The sequence below is a fragment of the Watersipora subatra genome, chromosome 3, assembly GCF_963576615.1.
Source record: "Watersipora subatra chromosome 3, tzWatSuba1.1, whole genome shotgun sequence".
NCBI lineage: Eukaryota > Metazoa > Bryozoa > Gymnolaemata > Cheilostomatida > Watersiporidae > Watersipora > Watersipora subatra.
This window is the reverse complement of record NC_088710.1, coordinates 43810775-43827053: the sequence shown is the minus strand read 5'-3', so window position 1 is coordinate 43827053 and position 16279 is coordinate 43810775. Positions and strand designations below refer to the sequence as shown.

At 36.2% G+C, this 16279-nt stretch overlaps 1 protein-coding gene across 2 annotated transcripts in view; it reads right to left on the bottom strand.

The window, feature by feature from the left end:
- Positions 1-2005: 2005 nt before the first annotated feature.
- Positions 2006-16279, bottom strand: part of LOC137391076 (phosphatidylinositol N-acetylglucosaminyltransferase subunit Q-like) — a 28936-nt gene continuing 14662 nt past the window's right edge. The window contains exons 3-10 of one of the 2 annotated variants that reach the window (XM_068077426.1): positions 15575-15667; positions 13919-14042; positions 13678-13819; positions 11127-11213; positions 9342-9509; positions 5544-5652; positions 3549-3628; positions 2191-2330 (exon numbers count right to left, since the gene is read on the bottom strand). In XM_068077426.1, the coding sequence (XP_067933527.1) occupies positions 3597-3628; positions 5544-5652; positions 9342-9509; positions 11127-11213; positions 13678-13819; positions 13919-14042; positions 15575-15667 (755 nt within the window). In that variant the 3' untranslated portion in view covers positions 2191-2330; positions 3549-3596. Of the gene's footprint in view, positions 2331-3548; positions 3629-5543; positions 5653-9341; positions 9510-11126; positions 11214-13677; positions 13820-13918; positions 14043-15574; positions 15668-16279 lie in introns of both variants that reach the window. The other variant, XM_068077425.1, reaches the window with a different exon arrangement.

Here is a 16279-nt window from a genome sequence, read left to right as displayed (position 1 = left end):
TTTTAATGTTTGCTTAGATTCAAAAACAATCATTCTAGTAGGCTCCCATCCAACAAGTTAGATTAGGTTTATAAAAAGTCGTGGGGTGACCGGAACATGTATATCTGCTCTTAAGAGCTTAGTCTACGAGTAACAATTGATGAGAGGCCCATCCTTCATCCTAACAAGAATACAATACCTGCTAATCAACTGATAATAGTATTAAGCCAGATTAAGTATCAATCCAGATTAACAAGTTTTTATTTAACCGAGCCGTTGAGCAGGCCAAATGCAGATTTTACCTCTTTCACTCTATAGCTACTTGGGCGAGCTGAAAAATTTCGAATGATTAATGATTTTGCGGAGCCTTGATTAAAAAGCAGACAATCTCTAATTTTGGAGCATCCGTCAAAAATACAAACCTACCCAAATTTAATAAATATTCCACACTATATACATGTAAAATGTGACTAAGTAGCTGCAACCACCTCCATAGTTGGCAGCGTTTGAACATAGAATCATATCAAGAGTAACAAGAGAGTCTGTACAACACTCTCTTCTGTCACAAAATATGGAAAAATCACTTCCTGGAACTTTCAACTGAAACAAACTTCTCTCAGTACCAGATTGGCAGATATAAAGCTAGTGTTTTCGGTCGAAGGCTCTAGCAGGCTTGACACCCAAGACATGCGAACACACAGAAGACTATGGTTAGATCTTAAGAAAATAACTGTGGAAATATTTACGACGTTAGAACAGCAAAATCACTTTTTTCATTTTATTGAGGCCAGAGCAAACCTTTCTGTGTTTATATCCCGCCCAAAGCAAAGAATAGTTGTAAGGAGTGGTTATCACTCACACCTACCAGAGCTGAGCTCAGAAAGTTAAAACAGTTCCAGCCTCATGATCTGTGATTACATCTACATCACAATAGAAACAATCATTGGGGAACAATTCAAGTATTGCATTTGCTCATAGCAATTGATCATCCAGTCCAATGCGAGCGTCTGTTGAAGCTTACCGATCATATTGGTTATGACCGAATTATATCGATTATGACTGAACTATATCGATTATGACCGAATCATATCGATTATGACCGAATCATATCGATTATGACCAAATCATATCGAGTATGACCACATCATATCGAGTATGACCAAATCATATCGAGTATGACCAAATCATATCGAGTATGACCAAATCATATCGAGTATGACCAAATCATATCGAGTATGACCAAATCATATCGAGTATGACCAAATCATATCGAGTATGATCACGTCATATCGAGTATGACCACGTCATATCGAGTATGACCAAATCGTATTGAATATGATCAGATTTTGCACATTTTTACTCATTGGCTATTTAGGCTGCTTTCAATCAAAACATATGATGTCAGAGTTTTAGTTGCCGTACTTTTCAAACTATTAGCCGCTACTTTTTCCTGATGTTTTGAGCCATGTGGTTTATATAAAGGTGCAGCTATTCTGTGGCTTTTTCTTTCCCCGCTGAGGGGCATTAACCAGAATCTTCGGTTAGTGCACCTCTAGCGGTGAAAGAAAAAACGAAACAATGCCTAACGGTACTGTTCCGTTAGACACTAGGTTAAAAAGCGTCGGTTAATATAAAACAGTGCCGTTATGCACTGTTCCGTTTTATACAGGAAAGTTGCTGCCGTGTTAAAAAGCACCATCCTGAGTTCTGCGGCCTATACAAAGGTGTGGCTTATGTATTGTTTTATTATCGTTATTTCTTTTAAATAAAGCAGATGCGGCTTATATAGGGTTGCAGTGTATAGTCCGAAAAGTATGGTAATTTGTAAAGTGGATCGCCCCTTTCAGAAGTTGATTTACCAAAATTGAGCAATGACCTACTCAGAAGTGTTAAGAACTGATCTATAGCTACTACCTGTATCTTTAACGTCCCTGTACCTGAATTACAAGCCCTGGCCAGAGGTCATTTGCCCTGTTGAGGAAGGATATAGAAGGAATAAGATAAAACCTCGCAAGAGTGGAAACAATCGTCGTTGACTTACTTTATTAGCAAACATTGATGCAGAGAAAAATACCAGCTCTTTGTGGAGTCCTACAGCCACACAATAAAATTAAAGACCAGGACTATACTGCCAAAGATTATAAGTATTACAGCGAAAACCTTAACAGGACTGTAGTAAAATAAGGCGATAGCGACCAGAATAAACATAGCTGGCCTTTGATGCTCAATGATCGATACCAATTCAACAAGCTTCTTTCGTCTCTCTGCAGATGAAGTGGTACTGAGAGTTGTCATGACCCACTGCCTACCGTGAACCCTCGGGCCATATGATACAGCTCCAAACCACGCTACTGAAAAATAACACAAACCAACCTCTTTACTTTATGCACAACAATTCAAACAGTGGTTTGTGTGAAGGCGTTTCATTATACACAACAGCCAAACACAATGAAGGATTTTTTCTACACCACTCTGAAAGTTCATCGCCTGAGCAAAACAATTTAGTAGTTGTCTACACCCCAAACCACACTAACTCCCACTTACTCATTCTTACGTTTCTAGAGACTCCTTTTTACAACTAAAATCTGCGACTATAATATACATTTATCTAGAACAATCCAACACTCCATAGACATCTCCATGATAACATTCTGACATCACTATTGAGTCGCGATTTATGCATCAGTTTTATTCAATTTCTGGCCACAAAGCAAGCAAAAAAATTTGCACAGCTAACATAGATTGCCAGTGTTTTGAGATTAATTAATTCGTTACCAACTTAATTTTTTTACCGAGATATAAATACATATTGAATACAATCTACCAATACTTTACCTGAGCGACTCATAAATTGTAATAACTTTTGAACCACAAGGGATATATAAGTGTTTAGATACCAAATTGATCAGCATAAATGTTTACCTAGGCTGATGCCATAAAAGTTGACAATTGAGCTGCCGGATGAATTCAGACACCGCTTTGGCCATTTTTGCTAGACTGTGAGCATGTTCAAGTCGAGTAAGTTATCAATATTATTACAGATTATGGCACTGAGTCGGACTATTTCTGAGTCGGACAAATATAATTACAGCCTACGGCCTTATTATCATTGCTAAAAATAAAATAATCACTCTCGGTAGTACTACTCTCCAATAAAATCACCCAAAGACCTTAGATTTAAATTAGTACAACCTTCATAGCTATAAAGTGTCTGACACAACTGGTCATTGCTAAGAAAAAATTGCCATAAAAAATGAAAGTTTTTACAAAATGAAACTACGCACAGCATGGGTTCTAAACATACTTTTATTGGCTCACCGCATGCAGATAATTGTTTCCTTATGTTTAAGTACAAATACGATAGACTAATTAATTAACTACTCACTAATCAGAAATGTCTTGTAAAAAACGTACCATACAGCCACAATGCAAACGCTCTGCGGAGCCAGCCGTACTACACGACTCGTGATAGCGAAAGAGTTAACTAACATTCATCAACCAACAACTGCTGTCAGCAGCATAACTACAATGTTATCCCTCAAGTATGTTATATAAAAACATAATCGTACCATCATCAGGACCAGCACTTTATGAGCACTCTCCATATCCAAGTTAGATCATCTTCCGACTTGCGTTTGTACATATACAACTAACAGAACAGAGCAACTGGTTAGAACAGACACAACAACAAATGAAATTATAACCAGTAAGTTGGACTTGGGTTTGCCATAAGCGAGTTTAAAATCAGAAATGCCCTGATTGAGGATATATGAGCTAGTCTATGCGCTGACCTCATCTAGTGACCTTCACTTAAATTAATCTATGTTAAGTTAACTCCATCCATATATTTTGTGTTGTATTATTTGTATAGTTGATTGTTTTCGTTATAGAAAAAACATATTTATAATTGATCTTTGAAAAATAAGTCATTAAAATTTAATTCAATTTTGTTACGTTAGTGAATAAAAGTATTACACTGCAATCCTCATCATTTTCGTCATTGTAAATGGGGCTAGTGACACGCTTTTTACATTCTGACTGAAACAAAAAGTTGCACATAAATGTAATTGTACAGTATCAGAATTCATTGGATATTTAAGTTAGAGTAATACAACCTTTCATTCTATATTAGTTGTTAATTTGGTAGGCTAAGATACTATAACCACTATCAATGGTGGATTTGCAGAGGTAATTTGAAATTTTAGATACATTTAAGAAAATACCGACCAATACCAATCCATAAATGTAACCTCTATATTGGTGCTGAGCCAATATAATTACCGAAACCAGGGTAATTTTTGTTTAAAGTCTTAAATTACCTGCTGCCAATACCTCATTCACATAAACAGCGAACTAAGAATCAGCAGTCTAGGTAAAATGAGTCGTACAGCAAACTGGCCATCGGTAGATAAATCATGATTGTTTTTTAAAGGACAAGCATATTTTAATTGTTTTAAGACATAAATATTTTGGTCTGCAAATTTTCTGGCTCGCTTTTTGAATCATTTAGAAAGAAAACAGATTATCTGCTATTTTTACCAATTGCTAAATTTTATCGCAAAAACCATGTGGATCAATATGGCACACTACAAATCACTGGTTAAAATAACTGTAATATGTATCGACTTGCAATGCGATATTTTGAAAAAAATGGAGAAGTTTCATCGCTGATTCTTGTAATGCAGCCTTGCTTACTGGCTCTCTAAGCTGTAGGCGGATCAATAATCTTTTTTGCCTATTGATTTGCGAGAGCAGGAGGTAATTAAATTCAACCCTTTCAGCACCAGTATTCAAGTATATATTTTTGTACCAAAGTTATTTTGGAATGTAAAAACAAAGCGCCCTCTGGTTGTACTGAAAGGTCATCAGGTTTGATAATTCCAAGCAGAAAACACCAGATGAACTTTGAGTGCAGCAATAAAGGTAGTAGAGCAGGAAATAAGTGTTTATAAGCATCTAGTGTTTCCGTATTTCAAAGAATATAACTACGTAAAAATACAGAGTATTTTTCTGTATTGACAATTTTGGTGAAAGAAATTTTATGAAAGGACTTTTGACGGTTCGCGTCTGTAATATATGAAAACTTCCATTGTTACCATCAATATCCAGGTTGAACTTAAAAACTATATCTTCATATAATAATATCTTCAGTGACCAATTTATATCAATCAACTATAATAAAATTTAATTTAACACAACTTCAATTTATAGCTGCAAATAGAAATTGCTTAACGATAAAAAAGACGAAATAAAAATATCACAAAAAAAACAATAATTGTTGTTGGATTGTAGCTGGATTGGTTTGCAACAATGTAATACGCTCGAAGGAATTACCTAACCAGTGGGTAACATGCCTTGTCATATTAGTATAATTTTCCAGCTTAATAAGATTTCTTCATAAAAAATGTTTTTCCTGACTGCATGGAAACACCTCAGTTAATAACTGCAATGAACATTTATAGCAAATAAAAATAAAACGGTAAATGAACTATATCAACTGGAAACATTACAAGAGAACTGAAGATGTCAAATGAACTAAACTCCAGCAGATGAAGACAACTTACTGATGGATGAGACCAGGGTTGTGCCGGCAGCGATAGGATAAAATATACTTTGAGATACAATCGGAAAATATTCCTCCAGGACTTGCAGATAGCTAGGCTCCAGAAAAGGCTAAAATGACACTGAAAATCAAATACAATTTCTAGAAACATCCCAATAGCTTTAGCAGCTCAGCAGTAAAACTATGAGTCCCTTATAGTTATATGTCGAAGACATTCCTTGACAGGTGACTTTACCAACTAAAGGATAACACCAAACTTGATTGTGACTTGCAAAGAGGAAATACACAAGCGCTCACAGTGCACACACTAACATAATATGCAGGGAATAATGAGCCCAAAGAGCTTATGAATGCCGCTTATGTACAAAGAACTGTAGGTAACCTATCATATTATAGATCTTGCAAAACACACAATTCTATTAATTTAGATAATATCACTGAAAGGGATTCTATGGCATATTTAGTCTAAAGGAAAAATACACTTAGGCTAAATACTTAAAACATATTTGCATTGTTGAAGTTCAAAGAGAATTTTTAAAGAAAAAAGACGACAGAGAAAAGGTGAAATACAAGGCTAACATGACTTCCTCTTTTTTTGAAAAGCAAATCCCAAACATCTACTGTAAAAAAGAAAGAACGTGATGACTCTAAGCATAGCCAAACAACCACCAGCTTAAAGAATTCTCAGACCAACGAAGACTAACTTTCTAATTAGTGAAACGGGACTAGACAGATGAGATGTTTGACCTCTCAGTGCTGTCTGTCCCCAGCATCAGATTCTAACAAACTCAAATCTCGCATACAAAGTGATGGACAAAAGTCTGGTACTATTTCTGGTACTCGTTCTGATATTATCGTAATTAGTATCAATAATAATATTGTTCACAAAACATTATGATAAGATTAATACAAAGGGTAAATGGCAGGCATTGTTATCTGCTAATTTCTGCATGGTTGAAAGTAAAATGACCATAAAATCAATCTGAAGAGACAGTGAGATTCTGTTAGGTATCAGGTTCATAGTGTCAACAATCTATATATATATAAATCTCAGTGTTTGTCTGTCTGTCATCTGTCTGTCCATTTATAGCGATTAAAATCTAGGACTGAACAATTTGCATTGCACTGGATTTGAGCTCGGTACCTAGAAGTCTACAGACAGGTGCATATAACTTTATATATATATTAAACTGTCCTTTTCAACTGTTACATCAATTTTTATAATATTATCTATCGTTATCTAATAGCTAGTGGTTCGGCATTGTTTTCCCGCATTGCGCCAGTTTGGCATATCAGAGTTGTATTACAACATTCACTTCTAGCACTTCACTTGCAAGTTACAAGCTAATTGCTCACTTTTTATTATTAATTAATATTACCCTCTGCATTTGCTTTTTAAAAACCTTATATTCATTATCTATTTTTTTTTAGTTTGTCATTTTCAATATGCTGCTTCAATTTACATTCCTTCAATTTTCGGTTCCATTAGTAACTATTCTTAAGATCAATTGCTTTAAATTGTAAAAACTAAACTTTTCAGGTGAACAGTTGTACGTTGCGTTATCTCGAATAAAAATTGCCTCTACATTTTCACTCTTAAGTTAGACAAGGCACTCTCATGCGCTACACTGCTTCAGTGATATCTTCAGTTGCTTCTGCTATCATTTTCATGTGTATACCAGTATCGTTGTATTCAAAACTTTGATGGAAAGCTTTTGCTGTAACAGTAACCTTTTTATACACACATTTTTATGTACTCATTGTTATTGTTAATTTATCATATTCATGATTGTTTTCTGTTTTTTCATTTCATATTAATTTTATCAGTATCAAATTATTTTTCATTGTAGCAGAACATACATCTAGCTATTACATGCTAGTTATTTAACATTTAAACAATTTCACAGTTGTTGTATTTTTCCTCTTAAATTATTTGAGCTGTTCAAAACCCTTTTACCACGATATGAAAATTAATAGTTAGAATATTAACTGCTGTATATGTTACATAAGAATAAATTTTCTGTGTAAAAATGCTTTTTATTACCTGGGCAACAACGGACATTCACCAAGTCATTGAATAAATTTTAAAAACTCTCAAACATTACTGTACGCTTTAAAAGAGATCACAAACTTGGGGTTCAATTTGGGTGTTTTTACAAGCGTTGATCAGTAGATATGTGTGAACCATCACAAGAGCACAAGGAAGGGGTGATCATCCACCTTCACAAGCAGGGGAAAACAACGAGACAGATTACTTAGGAGGTAGGGTACAACAAAAAGAGAGCTCACACACATATTTCAAGTTTGAGTTTAAGTGGCATCAGGCGACTGGAGATTTTACTACACGCCCAAGGAGCGGTTGGTCAAAGAAAACCCCACGAGCACGCCCAAGGAGCGGTTGGTCAAGGAAGACCCCACGAGCACGCCCAAGGAGCGGTTTGTAAAGGAAGACCCCACGAGCACGCCCAAGGAGAGCGGTTGGTCAAGGAAGACCCCACGAGCACGCCCAAGGAGCGGTTGGTCAAGGAAGACCCCACGAGCAGACAGGTTATTGGTGCGACTCTCCATTGTAAACTGACACATGGCTGGCCCTAAGCTCATCAAAGCCTGAAAGAGAAGCGCAGACTCTGCTGTACATCCGTGGACCACCAGAAAATAGCTGCTGAAGAACAGGCTGCATATATGCAGGGTACGTAAAAGACTACACTTAACCGAGGCACACATGAAGAGACTGGAATGGTCGAAAACTCCGCAGTTCTGTAGCTTGGCTCGGTGAAAAAGGAATCTGTTTTTAGATGAGCCTACCTTTACCATCCACAATCACTCTGCAAATGATTAGGAGCGTAGCAGACCTGCTGAGAAGTTCCTACCACAATGCAGGCAATTAACATTAAAAAAGGCCATGTATGTGACGGTGTGGGGCTATATACATGTAACTGCTGATAGCATTGGACACCTGCAGGTTTGTGAAGGGATGATGAATGGGCGCAAGTATATGTGAAAGTTTGGAAAAAAAATGTTGAGGAGTGCCTTGGTACTTTTTACAGATGGAAATCAATGCTTTTTTCAAGATAACAATGCACTCTGCTACTGTGCATACTTGGTTCAAGATTGATATAATGAAAAAGAGGTGGAAAGCCTCAAATAGCCAGCTCAGAGTCCTAACTTCAACCCAGTCGAAACCTTATCGCAAATGCTCAGAGAGCACCTGGTGCGGAACAAGCCAAACGTAAAAACATCGCTGATCGAAAGTATCATCAAAGCATGGCCATATGTGTTGTCTCTCGAGTGGCAACACAGTCACCTTGCAAAAGCTGTTAAAATGCATGCTGAGCGTTACAAGCTGGGGATCACTAATTATACCCCAATGGCCCTTCTCAGGGCCACAAATCTGGGTAAAAGCATTATTTGTCCGAGTATATAAATAACACTTCAAAACTGGCATAATTCATTGCTTTTCTAAAATGTTGGAATAGACACCCTCACACTTATTTGCTTGTAACTTATGTGCAGACCATCGTATGATAATGTTACAACTATGGTCTTGCTTCGTTGCTTACAAAAAATCAGCATTCAGTGATATATAGTTTGTTTGCTTTTAATTGAAATCAAGCATGTAATTTGTAAAACTTTGAAATATCACTTTTTTCTACAACATTTCCCAGACTTAGGTCTATCACTGTATATATATGAGCTTTCATGGTACCTATCTCTAGTATGCTCCATGACCTGAGCAGCATGTTCTACACAGTTTAAACTGCACACGTCAGTCTTACATAACAGAGATGCCTATACATACCATGAGAACCAGCCACCAGGTGAGGTATAACATAAAAATAAATGAAGAAAAAATGGTAAAGTAGCCAAGCCCGCTGTCATGTGATATCAGACTCATGCTGTTGAACTGACTTTCTCCTTCACTAGTAGAAATTTCAGTTATACTAGTAGCTTCACTGCCTGTCTCCTCCTACAGTAAGACAGAAGAATTATTGCAGGAGACTGAAGCAATGCCTTTTTTACAACATTAACAATTTCACATTTCAAACTATTGTGCTATTCTTTATGAGGTTTTCTAAGCTTTTTCTATAATTCTATTTGCTACAGGTTTACATAAGATACATGAGAGCACAAGTAGAAGAAAATTCCTTGAGCCTATGACCCAATGCATTCCGCCAGACTACTGGCATTGCTAATCATCAAGTTCAAGAGATCTTTGACTATCCTTTGTTCTGATTTATAAGCAAAGCGTTCATCAACAAACTCATCTACTGATTCCTCACAGTGATATCTTCAGATCCCTCAATAAATATTAGATATAACTACAAAGGGGAGGTGTTTTAGCAAAAAAACACAGCACCGGAATGGAATCAGTGTTCATCTACAGCACCACAAATTCTCCCACAATTAACTCCCCTGTTACATCCTTATAATTCGCAGTAAATACATTCATTAGATGAAAGAATGATAAAGTGTTTTGAATAAATTGACTACATCACACAGCAACACATCAGCAAAAAGGAGAAAACAGAGTACAGTCATACCTTGACATACGAGCGCCCCAACATAGAGAAAACCAACACATGACCAAAATTTCACCCAAGTTGCTGCTGTGAGATACGACAAACTTTGAGATACCAGCATACAAGCCAGTTCTCAATGGCCACTAAATGACCAAGTATGCGGGAGGGCATTTTCGAGAACAGCATTTCTCGGTCTTTCCCGTCGAATCAGTTTGAAAAAAGTTTTAAAAATGTCGACTAAATGTTATAGTGAAAGCGAGGCAAAGAGCAAGAAAAGAAGAAAGATATAATAAATAATATATATATATAAAGATATTATAAAAAATTAAAATGAAGAGAAAAAAAGAGTAAGTTTAGTGAAAGATTAAACTTTGATTTCAATGCATGTTTAGTATGCTAAATTAATTTACATTAAATCCAAAATTAATGTTATCTTATGTAGCACCACAAAAGTCTTGTGCACCGAACAAGTTGCCGTTAAGTCTCTCGCACACCGCCATTAGCTACTGCTTCGGTCTCAAAGGTGAGAACTCCATACAGTACTGTGAGTTACATTTTATTGCAAATCATAACCACAAAATATATATTTGTTACTTTGTGAACGAAGGTAGTGAATTTAACGATTAAAATCAAATTTTTCCATCAAAATATCCTGTGTTTAGATGGTTTTTAAATAATATAGAGACAGATCAATGTGTATTTAGTTATTTTATATAGAAAATAGTGATTTGAGACATGAGTCAATTGACATCCAAACTCACTCCCAGAACACATTAAGCTCATATGTCGAGATATGACTGTAAAAAAGAGATTGATTAGTGATAACGAACTGATTGCAAAAATCCTTATTTTTTGCGTGGTCCAGCACATAACTTATTTTAAATTCCGCAACACTAAAAAGCATCGCAAAAGGCTAAAGTGAGATGACTCCAAAACAGATCTGAAAGGTCTGCCTATACTAAGATATAACTACATAACTAATGAGCGATCAATCTATAATAAAAAACAAAAATCCTTCAAACGATTACGATGATTACTGCTAGAGAGGCTAATAACAGACTTACCAGGCAGAGATGATGATTTTCCAAATACCTTGCGAGTTGAGCATGTGACCGGCTTCTCCTCAGGTATCGGATAGACTGTTTCTTATGCTGGAAGATTAAGCAAGCAAGGTGTGATTATAAATAACAAATATGGTTATCTATTACCTTCGTGCCAATTCTCACAGACATATTCGGTAGCATATTCAAGATTAAGGCAATAGATCAATAGATACTTCATGTTACATATAATATAATTCTTATGATTATACAATACTGAATTATATAATTTCTCATCTGACAATCACTCAGCGGCAGCACACAGAATAAAAAGAACAGAAAATGTTCAGCAGATCTCTACAGAAGTAGAGTCGACTACAGGCAATTGGTATATCTGTTAATTTCTTACACCTAGAGTTAATAATAACTCCCCTGCTACATCTGCAGCATTCACTCGCAGCAACCAGATTCATCAGATAGGGAGAAATAATTCAGCGTTTCAGCTATGCATTTAAATGATGGCATGCATTTCTCGGCACAAAAATAAAACGATTCATATGGAAAGCGGGATCAGTGAAAACATATTCACTATAACTACATCTGGTTAGTGCTACTCTGAATATATCATTTTAACCACATTTTCATTAGCAATACTATTTGTGTCTTTACTACTGAAATCATCAGAAACATCTATGATTAAATTTGGCAATCTATATTATCAGTAAATGTTAGTAAAATTGTCGCTTGCATCTTTCCATTTGATAGAAATGTCTACAATGAATTTTCCCATTACTAGATACGAGGGTCAGTCAATAAGTAGTGGGAATTTTGTCATAACATTTTATTACAATAAGATATAGCTACAATTTTTGGTTCACTTTTCAACATAATCCCCTTCTTTTTCTATGCACTTGTTCTACCTTTCTGGAAATTGCTCAATTCCTGTAGAATAAAATTCTGGTCGCTGGGTTCTAAACCATTTGCGCACAGCTTTATGACGGCTGTATCAGTAGTGAAGTGCTTGCCTCTCATGTGGTTCTTTAATGGTCCAAAAAGATGAAAATTGCTTGGTGCCAGATCTGGACTATAAGGAGGGTGTACTAACACCTCCCAGCCCAGTTCCTCAATTTTGGCCAATATACGGGGAGCGGTATGTGGGTGGGCATTGTCCTGGTGAAACACGACATCTCTATTCTGGAGGCCTCTTCTCTTGTTCCTTATGTCTTGCTTCACCACAGCCAGGAGCTCACAGTAGTTTTTAGCGTTAACAGTGTTACCTTGACTCTTGAAATCCCAAGTTATAGGATCCTTTCTATCCCAGAATACTGTGAGCATTACTTTCTGTGTCGTTCTCTTGGATTTGAACTTCTTCTTTACAGGAGAGGTTGTCTCCTCGCCCATTCTTGAATTCATCAACCCACCAATAACAGCTTGTTTGTGACATACAGCTTTCCCCATATTGTTGTTTCATTTTTCTGTGTATTACTCTTGTTTTCACACCTTCAGCTCTCAAAAATCTTATAACAGCTCTTTGCTCTATGAGTGAGCAATTTTTCAGCTTGGCGGCCATTTTGAATATAAATAATATCAAATAGTTGAATCACTAAAATGATGAATTTTTGGGTAAGTGATGAGAACTCCCATTAATAAGTCTACAAAATATTAAATTGCTAAATAAAATAAGACAAAAGTTATGACCGAATTCCCACTACTTATTGACTGACCCTCGTATATTATATTAATTGTCATATATTCCTATTTAGTTAATTAGTTTGCTATTAAGTCAATTGCTGTTTTTCTTCTAGTAGTAATTGTTGATTCATCATTTTGTCCTACTTTTAACACCTGCACGATTTGCTGCATACTCTCTCTTGTCACGTTGAGCTTGTATTGCTAACATGTCTTTATACACAATACCTGTACACCTTTAGAGCAATTACCAAAGAAAGCTTCTCTACTAAAAACATAACATTAATGAGATAAAAGATGTGATTTAAATGACTGTTAATTAAAATTAGTTTTGGTTTAGTCGACTTGCATTGTGTACTTTACAGAACATGTGCTATTATTTATTAACACTTTATATAATCATAAAAATTCCATCTTTTCGTCTGCCAAAGTAGTTTATATTAGAAGTTTTAGAATGCATTAATTCTTTAAATATCCATTTGCACATAGTCTAAGGTTTTAAATTGCACATAGTCTAAGGTTTTAAATTGCACATAGTCTAAGGTTTTAAATTGCACGTAGTCTAAGGTTTTAAATTGCACGTAGTCTAAGGTTTTAAATTGCACATAGTCTAAGGTTTTAAATTGCACAGTCTAAGGTTTTAAATTGCACATAGTCTAAGGTTTTAAATTGCACGTAGTCTAAGGTTTTAAATTGCACATAGTCTAAGGTTTTAAATTGCACAGTCTAAGGTTTTAAATTTTCGTAAAACAGTCACAGAGAACGGAAAGAGGCGGGATTAAACATCGTAAAATCACAATGGCATTATTGTCCCTTCCACCGGTTGCTACTCAACACCCTTCTTGCGTAATCGACAAGTACCCATAATATCTGTACGACAGCATACCTGAGGCACTATCTGTATGTTAACATCAGGATCATTTTCGACCTCATAGAGGGCAATATTCAATATATGATGATCCGTCTTTGAACTGAAGTTATGCTTGTTCTCTTCATATAGAAACACGTCTTTGAGTTTAACAACTTTTCTGAAATGCACACATGTACGATGGGATGATTATTGGAAGCTAACAAAATATCTATCGGGTGTAAATAGGCATGTCGTTGTTTACGATTGACACACTCACCTCTCGTGTATGCCGTAAAGGAAAGCTGCGTATTGGAACCTTGTCACAATGTCCTCAACGTTGCTAGGATCTTCGATACAAGCAGGCCATGGCCAGCCAAGATGCTTCACAAAGACTAGATCTCCTACAGACATCACAGCCAGCCATTACATATTTACAGTCTAGAAGACCACTATCATCCAATTTGAATGTATTTCAGTAAAATGTAGGTGAGAATAAATAAGGCATTTGTAAAATAGAAACCATGAGATTCCAGAATACGTGTCACTGATAATGATGTCTATAAACTATCTATTTAATATCTCTCACTGATAATGATACATTATTTATTTAATTAAAATAAGGAACCAGATCTACAACTGAACATCTTGGACAGCTAACTCTTTGACAGACAATTAATGCAGATAATTATACGTTCATCGATGATCATTGACATTCATCGTATGATCATAGTGCACTGGTAACCATTCCAACCCTGGAATTACAAACTTTCTGACAAACACAATAAATAATGTTTCCTTTGAACTGAGTTGAGATGAGATTAGGATAAACTCAGAGAAAAGGCATCAAAAAAGCAAATTTATGCTGTCAGTGCAGCCAAATTTAACCTCAAGCTATCGGCAGCCTGCTAAAATACCATGAGGTGACACAGGATTCGTGTTGATTTGTGTGATAAAATATTGAAAAATCTATCGTTGAATGGGGTATGTAATTAGCATACATGAAGCCGCACATGAACCATGAACTTGGAGTTATCTGCTATGTTTCATTAAATGAGCAACAAGGCTATCACCTTATTGCTCACCAGCAAACAAATCAAATAACTCTACTTTTTCGCGCTTTGTCACGCTTGTGTTAGATTTCCCTTTAAGAGATACCGACTTCAACAAAGCATAAAGTTATTCCCTCTATGATTTAATCATGTTCGACTGTGTTGTTACGATGCAATGCTTATGTTTTGAGCATGTTTTGAGATTTGTTTTATAAGTCAGCATTTGATTACTATAGCCTACTAACTTTAAAACATTTATAAAGATCTTGGGCCGACACTCATAGGCTTATCTATGTCAACAAATCCAATACGGGTATCATGTATCTTCATGTTTCCCAATTGAGACAAAATGAGTCAATTCTCCTATAATAATTGTAAGGGGTACATCTTTCTAGCACTAATTGCTACTCAAGCATCCTAATGAGTAGGAGGGGATATACAGTAGGAGGGGATATACAGTAGGAGGGGATATACAGTAGGAGGGGATATACACAAAAAATAAAAAGAAACAGTTTAGGACCGAAGCTGAGAAGGTCATATAAAGCTCATTGTCCATTCAGAGCATGTTTCTGACGATGCTGCTCCAAACAACTGTGCCGATCGATACGTTGCACTCTACATACAGAATCACAAGAGCTGTTATGCGTGCTTCTCCCAATAGGAAGAAAAGCATTACATTGGGTGAAAAGCGTTGAATGCTGAAATAGATTGTTAGTCATGATCTGCTGGTATGTGAACCAACATCTGGGTATAGGAATAGATCAGGATGGCTGAGACACTGCTTCCTCAACACGACATAATCTAATGATACAATGGGGTGTATGAACTAAAAACAGCTTCATTGACACCACGAGATTACTGAACCCAGGCCAATCTATGCTCACCAATCTGATAGCTGTCAGCCTGTTCACCTTGTACAACTCCAGCGGCCGTATTCAAACGCTTCTCCGTTTTATTAGCTGCCAAACTGATATGACCTGTAAGATTTAACAATGCATCCTCAGTGAACCGACAATGATTATTAAAGCTGAGCTATGTGCAAAAATGCAGTGAGAACAACAAGCATATCAAACCCTTGGCTGAAACAAGCCATCTGATCAGAGGTACATCTCAAGCATCAGCTGTCATAGTATCAGACATGTTATAAAAAATACTAGCTTAACATTACAATTCACAAGAGCAAACCATGTGGTGCTGACCAAAGTCGATTTGGTTACTGCAATAGCCAATTGACAAGTGAATTACAGAAATAATCCAGTCCCTGAATGGTAACACAACAAGTGATGACACTGAATGCGCCAGTGAATGCTCTGGGTGAGTTAACCAGTACTCGCTGATTTATCACCGTATGCTTGAGAAGGCAACTCCGCAATGAACATCTCTAAATGATTGAAAGAAGCTGAGATGCATAAAATCGGTTAAAACTGTACAAATAAGGTATGACTTGCAAATTAATTCAAACAGGCAATTTACATTTTAAAACTTGACTTTGACGCAAGAAATGCCCAATTTCAACACAGCAATATAAGAAAACCAAAAGAAACCTTCTGTTGAACCTGACAATTCCCTTCACACCTAAGTTGAGCTCA